The sequence below is a fragment of the Pyxicephalus adspersus genome, chromosome 9 (assembly GCF_032062135.1).
Source record: "Pyxicephalus adspersus chromosome 9, UCB_Pads_2.0, whole genome shotgun sequence".
Lineage (NCBI taxonomy): Eukaryota > Metazoa > Chordata > Amphibia > Anura > Pyxicephalidae > Pyxicephalus > Pyxicephalus adspersus.
The window spans coordinates 29,475,669-29,491,595 of record NC_092866.1 but is presented as its reverse complement, the minus strand read 5'-3'; the positions used below and the strand labels follow the sequence as shown (position 1 = coordinate 29,491,595).

Sequence of the window (15,927 nt, the reverse complement as noted above, 5' to 3'; positions counted from 1 at the left end):
TTGTTTTAGGTAAAGGTAACAGCTGTTGTAGAAAAACTATCATGAATTAATGAGTAGAATAATGCACTGCTCTCAGTACACAAATGTATTGACTGGTTATGTCTGAAAGAGATCTTGCCACTTTCAGTATTCAGGAACTACAGTTATTAGGAATAGAACGTTATGTGCCTTCTACAACTTTAGTAAAATAACTTGCTTATTCATGGTTTATAGTACAGAGAATGTAATATATACAGGGACAGTTGTGGTATATAGATAGATATATACACAGTCAGAGTCACACCCTCTCTCCTCCCTCCTCCTTGGAAGAAAGTTTACTTCTGCTTAGCTGAGGGGAACAGGCTGTCTCTGTCTGACAGGGAAAGAGACGGCAAACGCTCACAGACGGAACAAGCAGAGACAGGCTTCGGAATTCAATTACTGAAGAGTGCTAAAGGAGACAGCCAGAAGTGTGAAGAAAGGGTAGTCACTGACATACAGGAACTACTGATGGACGTATGACTACAAAGCTGAAAAGAAAGACATTGTCACTGAGTCACATAAATATTTACTGTAAGGCTGTAGAAGAAACCCTACAAAGGGAGGAAAGGTTACAGCACACACAGTAACTGTGTACAGTTTTTTATGAAGGAAAGTAGGTTTATGTTAAAAAAAATTAAGTAAATGACTTACACATGAACAGCAATTGTGACACTGAAAATTCATACAGGAAGGGAGAGGCAAGAAGAGAGAACTCAACTGAGTCATCAACAAGGAGACTAAGTTCGCACAACATCATGCTGGATTGTAGCAGAGACTGTCACTGAGAGACCACCATGACTTCGGTTTGGAAAAGACTGCAGAGGACCGGCAAGAGAGCATCCCGTTTTCAGTTTGTGGCCTCTTACCAAGAGCTCATATTAGAGTGCACCCAGAAATGGTGAGATGAAAATGTGTTTTGGCTTTAGGAAAGTGCTTGGGAGTTGTCAGAAGTGTCTGTAAAGCTGTGTAGTCGCTGTCAATGCTGAAATGAAGGCTTGTCTAAATTCAGTATCACGTATTACGTGCAAAAATATTTTCCATTAACAAAGTGTGGCTGCCCAAATATGTTTCTCCTTTAAAAATGCACTCTGAATCTGATTTTTTTGTAGGAATAGAAGTTTTGGTATCTGTTTATTTCTAGGTGTTCTTAGATTCATAATTTGGCATGTGACAGAGACATGGGGTTATAAATCCCTAAAATGGTGCAGCTGCATGATCTCTGAGCTTCGAAGGCCTGAGTTTTGGAATCACTTCATTTGCTAGGAATATTACACAAATAACATGATTTGCTTTATTTATTTATTTATTTAGTGCTCATTTAGACTTTTTTTCCGTGGTCGTGGGTGATCACTTAACCAAAAGAATAACTGAGTTTAGTCACTCCTAATAATAAAGGCAACATTTGTATTTGCATTGACCAGAAGCTATTCAAATATGGTCTGTTTTATTTTCAGCTGGTTGGGTAACTGTGATGTGCTCCAAGTATGTACTACTTTATTTAGAATGTCCATTAGTCAGACAGTGATCATGCCTCCTTAAAGACCTGTCTCAGAAGTATTTTTTTTCATTTATTTAGTGTTTTATCACATTGTATACATTCTAGTTCTGGTAAAAACGACCCTATCTAAGCACTCCATTTTGCACCAAGCCTCATATTTGTAGATCGTTTTTAAAACTGGGCTCTAGACAAGTATTTGAGCTAATCACTGTGTTCTTTAGACTGTTCAGTCACAGGCTAGGTGGATCCAGGGCAACCTGGGCTCAGAGGTTGTAGGCCGAATGATGCTGGCCATCTGACTGAGTACATCAAGGGGCAGAAAACGTACTTTGAGCTGTGTATTGCATCAAAAGCAGATTTTGTTTTTTTTTTTCTTATCATTTTTACTTTATCCCATAATGACCCATTTACTTTCATCTTTTGCTGCAGCTTTGTTTGAACACAACTTTATTGGGAAAGATAGATATATAAAAGACTCAACATTTTCTGGCACAAATCCTACATGGTCACCTACTGTACATGATATTTCAAGAGATCAGCAAAGCAAAATTTTCAAAAAAATTCCAGTGAACTTAGTTGTAAATCACGTCCCAGTGTGGTTCAAATAAAAGAGAACATGAGCATGTTACTTAACTTATATTCTCCGGAACTTTCTTATTGCAACACAGGAAATGTGATTGAAAAAAGAAACGTGTTTTATTAATATTCATCAATCTGCTGCAATGATTTCCTTTCTCTTGGTGCCTCTTTACAATGTTGTGCAAATAAATCTTCCAGCTTTGAGAACACACTAAGTGGCATTTCTGCATTCTGCTTGAGGCTTAACCCACCGTTCTAACCACTACCATTCAGCTGAATGGGAGTAGTTGGGAACTATTTTGTGCACATGTTTGCACATAGTTGTGGCAGTGGTGGATCGCAGCGTAGTTCCAGACAGCAACAAGTCACCTTCAGCCATACAATAGCTTTTCTGGAGGAAGAATCACACTGCAGCCACAACTATGAGCAAATGCATTACCTGCAGTGCAGTTTGCCAATCTTGGGCACATAGCACCAGTTTGCTATGTGCCTAGGAGCAGCTAACAAAGCAATTTTCTTGTTTTCCACAAGTAAGAAAGGGGTTTAACAGTGTATCTTCAAGCAGAAAAAAAGACAGCCTTAATGGAAAAAGAATGTCCGTATTTGAATTAACTTTTTTTTTTAATGTAACACACTTTTTCACATATATGATAAAAACAAGCTCCCTTTTGACATATTTGCACGGTTTTTGGTTCAGGGTCTTTGGCTATCTTTACTGGCCACTATAAACTCCTGTGCATCCTTTCTTGCAAGAGGCAGAAAACATTTTTTATTTTTGTATGTGTTTTTTTTTTTTGCACTGAAAAAAACCTCCCTATTTAGTTTTTGGTAATAAAGTTTAACTTTAAGGTATGCAAAAAGTAGGAATGACTTTATGAACTCAACAGTGACTGCAGCTCTGTGAACATAAAACACTAAAAAAAGTAAAATATTTTATCTGAGTTTTTCATGCACTGACTTAATTTACATTTGGTTACATCTCAAATCCACAAAGAGTTCGATGATAGCAGGTCTGAACGGAGCAGATAGCCATATAATGCAAAGCGCCTGACGGTGACACTGCATCCTGCACTTTTCAGTAACCACCCAGCTGTTTTTGGATGGCTACTGAGGAGTTGGGTCATACATAATTTTAAATTTGCGGTGTTTTATTAGAATTAAATTTAACTTTATTACCAAGCTAGTACTTCAACTGTTTGGATGTTGCTCTTTCACAGTGGATATGGTGGAACAAAAGTAGTGAGTGAACTTTGCCTGTCCAACAGAGGCCATTCTTTTGATAAAGTCTTAGCATGTAATCACTGATACAGCCATAGATAAACTTGCATTTGTTTTTTCAAGTGTCTAAAGCTATGTACACACGTCCAATGGTTCAGGGCCGATATCGGACGAGAATCTGCTGTGTGAACAGTGACCGTCATCCATCGCCCGAACAACCGTCCTGGCAGATCCACGGACGATGGACAAGGAACGATCCTAATGCAAGGGAAGATCACGCAGCGGGGTGCCGCTCTGTCGTACTCCCCCTTCCCTCTCCATAGAGCAGAACAGTGCTGTATGTACAGCACTCGTTCCTGCATCGTGCAGTCTTTAGTCGTTGGAAGGGATCGTGAAAGATCCTTTCCAACGACTAAAATGGCACGTGTGTATGCGGTTTAAGATTATGAAGTTACTACTTTTTTATGCTTGATAGCTTCATAGATGTTTTTTCTGTCATACCATACTTTACCAATTAATTCAGGTGGATTTGTTTTATTTGTATTCTTCATCAATGGCTCTAATGCTCAAATGAACCTAACACTACTATATTGTCTCTAGCTGTATATGCCACAGTGTCAAGTTACAGTAGGTCACTTTAACAGCTTGTATGCTGACCTTTGTACAGGAAGCATTCTCTTTTTTCTAAATAATATCTGGTGTCCTTTTGTATTAGATAGTCTGCACTATTAGTTTTTAGATTTGTTGTTGCTTGTTTGTCACATTAGTGGATGAAAAATATTAATTTAGATAAGATGTAATTTAAAAATTGTTTACATTCTTAAACAGAAGATTTTTATTTATTTATTTATTTATTTATTTATTTTAAATACATATTATCCAAGTTTTGACTAAGGCTTAGTCTACACAGACTGTTTCCCCAGCGTTTAACCTGAGGCTTTTAAAGCTCTTGTTTGAAATCCCTATGCATTACAATAGGTTAATCTACACCAGGACGTTTCCTTGAGGCACGTTTATGGCATTTATCTTAAATAAAATCGCAATAAAAATGCGGGAAAACGCGGCATTGGCCTTTTTCAGCATTTTAAAGGCACCCTTTAAAAAGCCAATAAGTGCATAAAAATGCATATAAATGTAACAGGAACGTTTACATGTGTTTTTAAAAAACATCCATGTAGACCCAGCCTAACAAGGAAGATACAACAGCCAGAATCAGAACCAATTTATTGTTAAGCCAAAAAGAGATGAACAGTAAAGGAAACAAGAAAAGTTGAAGGGAAGGGGTGATTATAGTGAATATACAGGTACATCTCACAAAATTAGAATATCATCAAAAAGTTAATTTATTTCAGTAATTCAATTCAAAAAGTGAAACTCATGTATAGATTTATTACACACAGAGTGATATATTCCCAAGCATTTATTTTTTTTCATCTTTTCATTTTGCTGATTATGGCCTAAAGGTAATAAAAAAAAACAAAATTCAGTATTTCAAAAAATTAGAATATTGTGGAAAAGTTAAATTTAGTAGACCCATGGGGCGTGACCTAATAAAGCTCTCCAAGGCTGGAGAGGGTACACTTTCATCAATGAAGCTGGGTGATCCAGCAAACCTGGAATGGACTTCTTAAAAGTAATTTGCTATTTGTTAGCAAATGTTTTCAATTCTGGACCAGATCTGTTCCAGGTTTGCTGGATCGCCCAGATAAAACTGTATCTTCTTCAGCTTTGGAGAGCTTTAATAAATCAGGCCCATGGTTTATCATACCTTTTAACTAATTAACTCAAAATGTCTGCAATGCTATCTTGAGCCTTTAAATTGTCTTTCAGTCTGGCTCAGTAGGCCACACAATTATGGGGAAGACTGCAGACTTAGGAGTTGTCCAGAATACAGTCATTGAGGATAAGCCACAAAAGGTCTAAAGCTAAAGAAGCTGGCTTTTCACAGAATGCTGTATGCAAGCATACTAATAGAAAGTGGAAGGAAAGTGGAAGAAAAAAAATGTTTCAGAAAAAGGCGCCCAAGCAACAGGGATAAATACAGCCTTCAGTGGATTGTGAAGCCCATTCATGAATTTGGGGGAGATTCACAAGGAGTGGACTGTGGCTACAATCTTTGCATTCCTTGTGTCAAGCCACTCCTGAACCAGAGACCATTGTCAAAAGTGTCCTACCTACATGCACGGCCAATCATGTAACTGGCACACCAGATCTTGATCCTTCAAACCTGTGCCCTCTTCTTCCTTCTTATTGTGACATAACCCGAACTCGCTCTGTGCAGGAGTGAGATCAGGTGACGCTGTCAAGGAAAAGTTTATTTCTTCAATAAAATAAATCTGTTGGGTTAATATTACAATCTTAAGTGAACAGACACAGACATCAGCATATCTAGAGAGTTGCTGTTCTGTTTTATTTAGAGAAAATGGTATTGTTTATACAAAATTAAGTTATGTTATGTTATGTTAAGTTTGAGTGGAGAGTTTGTGGACCAACTGGAAGTGGCCACAAACTTTCTCGCGTCTATGGAACAGCTCTCTGGCTATGCGGCTCGGCATTGGGCAGTTCCATAGACGTAAGTAATGCTGGGAATTTAAGTCCCAGCATCACTTGTCTTCTGTTTCTCTTCTGAGACCGGTCGCTATTCCTAGCTCACAGCAGAAATAAAATTTCTCAGATCTGCAGGAAACAAAACATAAAGTACAAGGTAATCATCTGTGTGAAATGTGTGAAACTATCAGATATAAGCACATAATTTATACATGTGTAACATTAATTTCATTATTTGGTGTCAGTTGATTATTAACATTCATGCCATCCTTATTCAAATCGATTCAAGAACTGTAGCTAGGGACCAATTAGTGCTTACATTGCATTGCCAAGTATTTTCTTGTTCCAGATTGCATGTAAAGCAATTACTCTTTGTTTCCATATAAAAAAGTTTTATATTTAATTCAAAGGAATTACTTCCTATTTTTAAATAAATTTCAAGTTTGGCCCCCGACTTAATCTGAGTTTTTAATTTCGGCCCTTTGTGTATTTGAGTTTGACACCCCTAAACTAACCTGACCAAGGTCCCATGAGAATCATATGGTAGATGAAGATATATCCTAGTCCCACACTGCCAGTATATGCTTATTAACCTCCCTAGCGGTACATTTCTGTCTGGATTTATATGTCTCAAAGCGGTACATTGATTTTCATGAAAATGTATTTTACAGTATAATATATTAGTATGATTTTAATAAAGTTTGAAACACAAAATCAAGTAAAAATAATAATTTAAATTATTAAAAAAAATTATATATATATTTTTAATTTTTTAAAATAAAAAAAATAATATACTCATACTATTATATTTACTGTAAAATAAATGTTCTTGAAAACAATGTACTGCTTTTACACATATAAATCCAATGTATTGCATTCAATAGTTATTTTGTATTGAATGCAATACAAATGGATTTTGAATTTCCCTCCCCGCGGGCAATGTACACGCGCACTTATGTCACCGGGAACTTCCCCAGTGACTCATCGTGTGCAGAAGACTCCAGAGGTAGAGGAAAGAAGACAGGGATTGCGGCGATGGACAACGCGGGACGCCGGCGGATCAGGTAAGTGCTGTATTTACTATCGTTTACCTACCCCGAGTGTGACTCAGGGTTACTGCTTTCAGCAGCTATTTTCTACCCCACTCGGGGTTACCGCTAGAGAGGTTAAGACTGCAGTATCACCTTTTAAGGGCTTTCCATTAAAGCAGGCCTACCACTAAAATTTTTACTTTACATAAAAGGGTAGACAAAGTAGAAACTATGATTTTTTAAAACCCCTCCCCTTCAAAAAAGACAGAGCGCAGAGCCTCCTGGGATACCCACGTCACACATTCCAGGAGGCTTCTTCCTACATGGGACATTCTGCTTTTTCTTCGCCGGGACAAAGGCAGATTACTGGATGGCACAGAACCTAATCCAGGAAATCTGGTTTAACTATCTTTTTACAAACTGCATTTGTTCCCATTGGTATTCCCCTACCATCATGATTACTTGGGAACGAATTTTGTAGTAAGCTTCTTAAGCATGTTCAGTCCCTAGTGGAGCCTGCTCTTCCAACCATGTCAATAATTTAGAATATACATTCCACATCTTATTACACTTACTCACCACACTACACCTATTCACTGTCACATTATACATACTTACGTTCTCTAAATCATTCCTGGTGTTTGTCCTCCACAGGGTATACCGTAGGGAATATTTTTCACCACCTGACGGTTTCAGGCCTTTTGCCCCGCACCCACAACATGGGTCTTTTTTTCACTTTTTAAAGCCTTTCTATCCATGCATCCAACATATCCATTTTCTATTTTTCTCCTACCTGGAATAATTTCCCATTTTTCTTTGAATGTGGTATTAACTAAAACGGTTGTTCCACTGATTAACCATGGCTTTACCCTTCTTTTTATCAAACAGGTGCTTAAATGCATAATACATTCTACTTAGTCTTTGGGTAGTGTTTGATTATCTGGACCATATGTGTGTACCACATGTTGCCAAAAAAGGGGTACTGTAGGCCCTGCTCCAAGGTGTATCTGGTGTGTCTTTTTATCACAACCAAATCTCCTGGTATGAGCTTGTGGGATCAAGTAATTTAGTTTGGACCTGAAAAGCAATCTCTTCTTTTTTCTTTGTTTTCTCTTTATTGTCTAACATGTCAGATAACATGGTTCTTTTAGGTACTATTGGCAGTAGAGCTTTTGCATTACCTTTGCTTCTGGAGTTCAAAGCTTTGTATGCGCCTATACTTTTACAATGGCTACTTCAGCAGGAAGCTCTGGAGAAGCTCTCCCACTAATTTGGCATTCTTAGTTGACTTACCTAAAGATGTCATGTAATTCCTGGCCTTCCAAATATGACCATACTCATGTGCTATGTCAAATCCGTAGTGGCTATCTGTCCAGATAGTAGCTCTCTTGCCCTTGGCCGGAGTACATGATTCAATCAGGGCTTGTAATTCAGTTTCCTGAGCTGACATGTTGGAAGGTAAACTCTGTTGCTTTAATATGTCATGTGTAGTTACTACTGCATACTCAGTATGTTGCTTTCTATTCTCAGTCAGCATTGGGAGCCATCTCTAAACATTTCAAAATCAGGATTAGTAGCGGCTCATCTGATACACTTACTATTCCCTGTGTCTTAGCAATCATGCAATCATGTACATCTTCTTCTCTTAAGGCACATGGAAGAAGTGTAGCAGGATTTAATATATTGTACTTTCTGATTGTTAAGTTTGGTAGGTGTAAGTAAGGCAACCTCTAGTTTCGTCAACCTAGCTGCTGACAGATGATTTGCTTGTACCTTTTTTAATATTTATGTAACACTGTTGGTACAAATAATTTAAGTGTATGATCAAAGACCAAGTCTACTTTTTTCAAGCAACAATTCACATGCTGCCACTATAACACAGCTTATGGGTCCCTTTATCACAGGGTCTACCTGACAGGGGAATATGCCAATTGTATTTCTTTGTTTCCATGCCGTTGGCACAGTACTCCTGTGGCATAGCCAGCTTTCTCATGACAGAACAGCTGAAATGGTTTTCTATAGTCTGGAAGGGCAAGAGCGGGAGCTGATAATATAGCTGTTTTCCGATCTTCCATAGCCTTGACATGATCTGTCCAGAATTGGAAGTATTCCTCTGAAACTAATACATCTTTATTATAGAGGTGCTTGGGCTTCACTCCCGGCAGTACCCTATCAAGCCAAGGAAGGCTCCAAGCTGTCTGACATTCTGACAAGAATTTTGAAAATTCCCTGTTTTTTAAGTTCTTTCAAAAGTGTTTTAACCTTCAGAAATACAATGTCCTAAAAGTACCACTTTTTCTCTACAATATTGCAGTTTCCTTTGATGTGATTTATTACCTGTCTTGGCTAGGAAACGGTAAACTTGTGGTTTCTTTCCCACATTTCCATGCCAATGTTTGGTTGTTCAGGGTGAGTGAATGTACACCTCTTTGCAAGACACTTCCAACATCTTTGTATGTTCTCAAATGTAAAGGCAAAAAGAGAATACTTGTCTGGGCGCAAAAAGCAAAGAAAATAATGCGTTAGCCAAGTCAATCACAGAGAAACAAGCAGCAGTTGTAGGTATCTGACCCAACAGAGTATGAGGGTTTGGCACCACTGGAGTGTCAGTCTCTGCTTTATTATTTACTGCCCTCAAGTCATACACCATTCGGAACACTGGGGGTTGCCCTTTAGTTGTAAGTTTCCATAGTTTCCCAAGTGGGTACGCCACAGGTGATTTCATTTGTATCAACACACCCATTCTCATATTCTTCAGTTTGTTCTTTAATGCCCTCTATCTGTTGTGCAGATAAGGGTACTGGGACAATCTAGGCAGTACTGATCCCTTCTTTACTTTGATATTTACTGGAGTCACTGGTAATTTGCCAGCATCATACTTATTTTTTGCCCATAAAATTTCAGGAAACTCTTTTAACTCCAAGTCTACAGTCATTTTGAAAGGAAATATGTGCATACTCATAACAAATGCTACAGCTGCTTTGTTTAAAATTGCATCAGATAAAGGGCTTGTTACTGTTATTTTATTTTCAGTATACTGCACACAGCCAGAATTTCTGATAAGATGTCTTTTCCCACTAAATTCACATGACATTGTCAGAAACTAATACAGATGTTACAAGGTCTATCTGATCTGCTAAATGAATATTTGCTATTTTTGTTTAGTTTAACTCAATTGCTGTTCCACCCAAACCCACCCCAGTAGCTACCTTTTTTCCAGGTAATGATTTGTGTACTTCTTTAGTCTTCAATACTGTGCAGGCTGCCCCAATGCCAACCAAAAAATCCCCCTTCATTCACTGTCATCTAGTGCAAGTTTATCCCAAGTAGAGGAGTTTGTTCTAATGGTGCTGTGTACTCTACTTCGTTCAGGACAGTTTCATACAAAGTGTCCAAGATGTGGTTATGTAAAGATGAAAGGGGAGGCATTTTCTGCTTCCATAGTGGTTAGACACCACTATGGTTCATGCCATAGCGCCCCCTAAAGGCTCAATCTCTCCAAGCGTGACAACCAGGAGGCTGCTGATTTCCCATTCAGTCTTCATGCTGGGGCGGTGAGGATGAAAGGGAAGGCATTTTCCGCTTCCAACCACTAGAGGCTCTGGAGAAGACCTGGTTACTGCTAAACTCTAATACTAATACTAGTATTAGATTAAAATACTAATACTAGACCCTGCGCCTTGGCCCTTCTCAGGGCTCACACCATTTCTGTGCAAGCCATAGAGCTTGCCTTTCCTGCCATTTCTCCCCAAGTATGACAATAAGCTGGACGTTTCCTAAAATAATCATAATAATACATATGAAAAGTACATATTGCATGCAACTTTTGGAAGCCCCTCATAGCCAATGCTATAAGTCTACCCTTTCTCACTTCATCCTCACTTCCTATATCACTTATTCCACTTTTGACTAATTATTATGTATTTATTTTAATAAAAAAGTGTTGCTGCATACTAATTGGTCTTAACCCTGTTGTAATTGTTTGCAGTAGTGGCAACACCAAGGACACCACTCACTGCTGCATGTATTTAGTTTGACAAGCAAACAGTAGGAGACAGCAGACAAATGATCTCATCAGTCTGTTGTTGCTCATTCACTCTCCAATTGCAGGGTGATCAAAGTATTAAAACTGCATTGTTAATTTGCTTAGCTGCTTGCAAAAGAAAAGCAAGTTGTTTTCCTTGCAAGGTGTCCAGTGACATGTGCAGAAGGTGTAATGATTTGGGGGGTCTACTGGTGAGATTCAGTTAGTTTGATACCTAGTTAGGGTATAGCAGAGAAAGGCCTAAAAGGAAGAAAGATTAGAATTGAGAAAGTAAGGAATTGGGCAGGGATATAATAAGTGCCAGTGATTTTTCTATATTTAAATGATAGCCAAAGAAAAAAGGTAATGTGGGTAAAGTCTTAAGTGTACAGAGGGCAGTTAAAGTTTAGGTTAAGTTATGGTTTATATTATTAGCTTAAAGGCGTTGCTTGAATCGAACACTCTTTTACTCTATGTCTTTATTATAATTTTTATATCTTATGTGGATGGCTTTATATTCTACTGCAATAGTAAATAGGGCAGGAAATAATGGGCAGCCTCTTGAGTCCCACGTGTGATTGGAAAAGAGGTGGAGAGGTAGCCATAATAAAATGTGCATTGTACACAGCTATCAATTGAAGCCACTAATTCCTAGGTAAAGGGCTGATGACCCCTGTGCCAAATAAGGAAAAGAAAGAAAACAATAGAAGAAAGCTATCAGGAAAGAGAATGAGAAAGTGAAAATAGAGGTAATATTGATAAACATGTGGGGGGAAGCACCCAATCAGGCACTTGGAAACAATCTAAAATAACTGAATGCTTAGGAAAAAAAAACTATAAACAATAAAAACCTATGAACAGAACACCATCCTGTGAAAGGATCACAACTTCCTCAAAGTCATATGAGCAAAAGAACATAGATAAATGGAGGCATGAAAAGTGAAAACTAAAAAAATTCTGGAAGGAGCATATCCCGCCCCCCATATGCACCACTCATAGCCTGAAAATATGTGGTATAGTCTCTTCTTTGCATATAGGAGAGGCCTTTAGGGAGGTTATATGTTATGAGCTTGAGCTGTGGTGACTAAGCTCTTATGGTTTGTGTGTTTTACTATTCAACATTGCTTTTAGATTATTTTTAGTTATTAAATGGTTGGCCTCTGTAAAATCTGCCTAATCTTCTGCAAGAGGGCAGATTACTGGGCACACTATGATTGGAGAAGCTATCCATCGATTTTAGACTCTGCATAGTGGTGCTGTTACTCATGCAATATGGGCATAACACCATATTGAAATCCTGCGTCAGGAAAGAGGAGACAGATTTGAGCTACCCTGCCATCCAGACATCACAGGATTCCATCAGCTGGAGTCTGGGCAACGGGTATGGTGGCTACAGAAGGAAAGAGGCAGTCAGAATCAGGAAAACTAAGCCGAAGTGCCCAGGGGGTTGTGGAGCCTACTAAGAAGATGTCTACTATCTAGGATGAACACCCCCAATATATGTATTTCATATTTGTGTATTTAACATACACAAAGTCCACCTTTAAGTGAACACAGACTCATCTCTTGCAGATCAAACTAACAGGTTAACTTTATTTAAACTTCCATAGTTTCACATACTTACATCTATTTAGTAGTTGGAAGCTAAAGGTAAGCCTTATGTAAGCTGCAAGCTTATCAAACTTAGATCTATGGACTTGTGTGAAGGTTCTAATTTACCCAGTGCTCTTACGTAAAATTAATCACGTTTTTCTATACCAAGTACATCGTGTTTACATTGGGTTTCTGCTGCTGAACTGAGCTGTGAAGGCAAGGTAAAATATGTTCTGTTAGAGATGGGGGCCCGGAATGGGCAAGCCACAGGTTGAATTTAGGATAGATTTATCTTGTCCTATAGCACGAAGACTTTGACCTAACAACTGTGCTTCTGCATTGTCCCCTTGTCACATGAAACCATGGTGAAGTGTAAAAAGATTTTTTTATCTGAATCCTCTACTGTCCATTGTGTTGTTCTGTGCATGCGTACATAATGCATTAATATTTAGTGCATGTTATTTTTTGTCTAGTCTTTTGCATTACATATTATACTTTAATGTGCATGCATTATGGCAATATATTGGCAATGACACCTGTGAACATGTTCCAAAGAAGTTTTAAAGTAAGTTAATCAAGTACAGTGATACCTAGGCTAACAAAGATAATTCGTTCTGGAATCACAATGTTTTAGCCAAAACATGATTTCCTATTGGTTTCTATAAAAAATCATTTATTTGTTCTGGATGCTGCCCACAATTTAAAGATAAGTTTTATAAGAATAGTAAAAAGCACAATATAAAAGGTCATACACTCACCAAATACTGAGATGAACAGCTTCCCCCTGTAACAGCAGGTAACAGGCACATTATTTTAATAAATGCAATTAAAAAAAGCATAAAATCCTCACTGTGAGTTAATCACAAACAAATCAACAAAACAAAAACTTTATGGAGCCTAGACATTCATTAAAGAGGAAGTAAACTCAAACCTCGCCCAAAACAAAAGAAATACACTTATCTTCTATCCCGCAGGGACAGTACTCGTCTTTGGGCCGGCGCATCAGGCGCTGCCAGCTTCTCCTCTTCTTCCAAGTTCTTCTTCCTACATCACCCGACACAGGCGCAGGATCGGGTGACGTAGGTGGGAAAAAAACTTGTCGATCTCACTGCTCATGTGTGAGATCAGCAATTTTTTTCCCTTTTGATGAAAGGGCTCCTTTTCGGTCCTCCCAGGATGCATGACTTAGGTGTCCCAAGAGGCTTTGCGCTCTACCCTTTTATATTGTCTACCCTTTTATAAAAAGTAAAAAATCTGAGTTTAGGTATGCTTTAACTTCCAAAGCAAGCTGTGCTTTAAAATGCAAAAAGAAACAGTTAGTCTTGGTAATTAAAGGGTTACAAAAGGTTGGAGAATGGCTCACCCTCCTAAGATCACCCACAACCTCAGCTTTGTTTAGCAAATGATTTCTTCTGCAAGTCATGCAAACTGACCCTGCCCACATCCAGCCTCTGTCCTTCACAGAACAAGTAGGGAAGCCGGTTTGTGTGTAAAGAATAAATGCTATAAATCACACCTACCTTTCAAATTCACAGCCACACAGGACTCTGCAAGCCCCTCTATATATAGGTCAAAGGTTGTCTCTCTTTCGCTTTCTGATACAGTATGTTATCAGGCATCTGTTTTTGTTTTTTGTTTTTTTACATTCGTTAGCCTAGTCAAAACGCCTTAGCTGAGTCCAATAAACACTGAAACAAAATTTGTTAGCCGAAAAATTTGTTAGCAGGGCCATTCGTTAGCCAAGGTTTTACTGTAATTATGTGCAGGTAAACTAACAAATATTCAGTCATGTCAAATATATTGATAGTTAATTGATATTTTATTACCAAAACAACTTAAATCCAATGCACTGCTCCCCAAATAAAGTACTGACAGCTAGTTCAGGCATATTGTACAGCAGTGGTCACCAAAACCCCTGGGCTGCGGATCGATGCCTGTCGTGGCTGGTTAATAATTAAATAATAATTTTATTCTATGTTACCTGACCCTGCTGTCAGAAAGCTTGGGCACCACTGCTGTACAGTAACAAATAATGACAGAATTGTCAAAGTTGACACTGCGAGGTGCCAGATAGGGAGGTCTATCTAAATTCTAAAGAGCCCCCTCTAAATTTTACACGTGTGCCATATTTATCGGCCAAACTGAAGAAAATTATAGATTATCTTGGTTGTACACAATGACTATTACATGTTTTTTGGAGAATGGCCACCTATTTACACATGTTAAATTATATGCAAGAGAGAATGAATATCCTGGGAATTTGTGATCACTATTGACACTCTATATTGCTTTAAAGCGACTATTAAATCATTTTCCATTATAGGTAGGATTACATCAGCAAGTAGTTTACATTTATATTAACAGTTACTTACTTAATTTCTCTATTAACTATTTGAAATATGCCATTTTTTCTGTATTAATATTCCCATGTCCCAGTGTCTTTCTCACACTCTCTCCTCCAGTCCTTTTATGGGCATTTCCAAAGATGTTTACACACATGGAATCTTCCTATGGAAACAAAGTGGTGTTAAAAAGGTTATGCTAGTCTAGAGCTGCATAAAAATGAAGCTGTACTGGTCTGTCTGGGCTATATAGACAGAGGTTAACCAGTTGCTAGCAGAAATAGTTGTGGTATTTTACACTATGTTTTCTATAACACTTCTATATTTTTTGGTCTCTTTTTGGTTTCTTCTGGTCACTGAATCCTTCATAAATGTATGTAATCTCATCTTAGTTTCTAAATGTCAGTTCTGTCTGGGCAGTATTTTACTTGTTTTGTTGACAGTATCAATAATAGAAAGGCAAATTGTTTGTTTAAAATAGCATACCTGATTGAATGAACAACAGTTGTACATTCTTCAAAGCGAACCCTACTCACATGAAGACCTTCTGTGTACATCAGATAAAGCTCACAATCTGTGGCCAGCAGCAAATCTCTGTGTTAAATTGAAAGATGGCAACTAACTCCTACTCATCAATGGATCCCACACACTTAAGTTGGAATGTGAATGGTGTCCTGGAAATCTTAGTATCTACTGTACATTTCCATACAGTCAGGAGTCAAAGCATGTCTACTTACATGAGTAGGTTGCTAGTATTATTTTTATTACACAGAATTTTTATAGCAACATCATATTACACAGCACAAAGTCATGTCACTAACTGTCCCTTAAAGTAACTCACAATCTAATGTCCCTACCTCAGTCATATATCTTTTTAATACAGTCTAAGGTCAATTTTGAGGGCAGCCATGTAACCTAACTGCATGTTTTTGGGATGTGGGAGGAAACCGGAGTACCCAGAGGAAACTCACACAAACACAGTGAGAACCTTCAAACTCCATGCATATAGTGTCCTGGACGAGATTCAAACCTGGGACCTAGCGTTTTTTGTAAATCAAAATTCCTTACTTTCAA

The 15,927-nt window shown here is 38.1% G+C and overlaps 1 protein-coding gene across 5 annotated transcripts in view; it reads left to right on the top strand.

Annotated features, from left to right (window-relative positions):
* Positions 1–318: 318 nt before the first annotated feature.
* Positions 319–15,927, top strand: part of LOC140338730 (EH domain-binding protein 1-like protein 1) — a 149,596-nt gene continuing 133,987 nt past the window's right edge. For 3 of the 5 annotated variants that reach the window (XM_072423057.1, XM_072423055.1, XM_072423056.1), the window contains exon 1: positions 320–919. In XM_072423057.1, the coding sequence (XP_072279158.1) occupies positions 816–919 (104 nt within the window). In that variant the 5' untranslated portion in view covers positions 320–815. Of the gene's footprint in view, positions 920–15,927 lie in introns of all 5 variants that reach the window. The other 2 variants (XM_072423054.1, XM_072423058.1) reach the window with 2 other exon arrangements.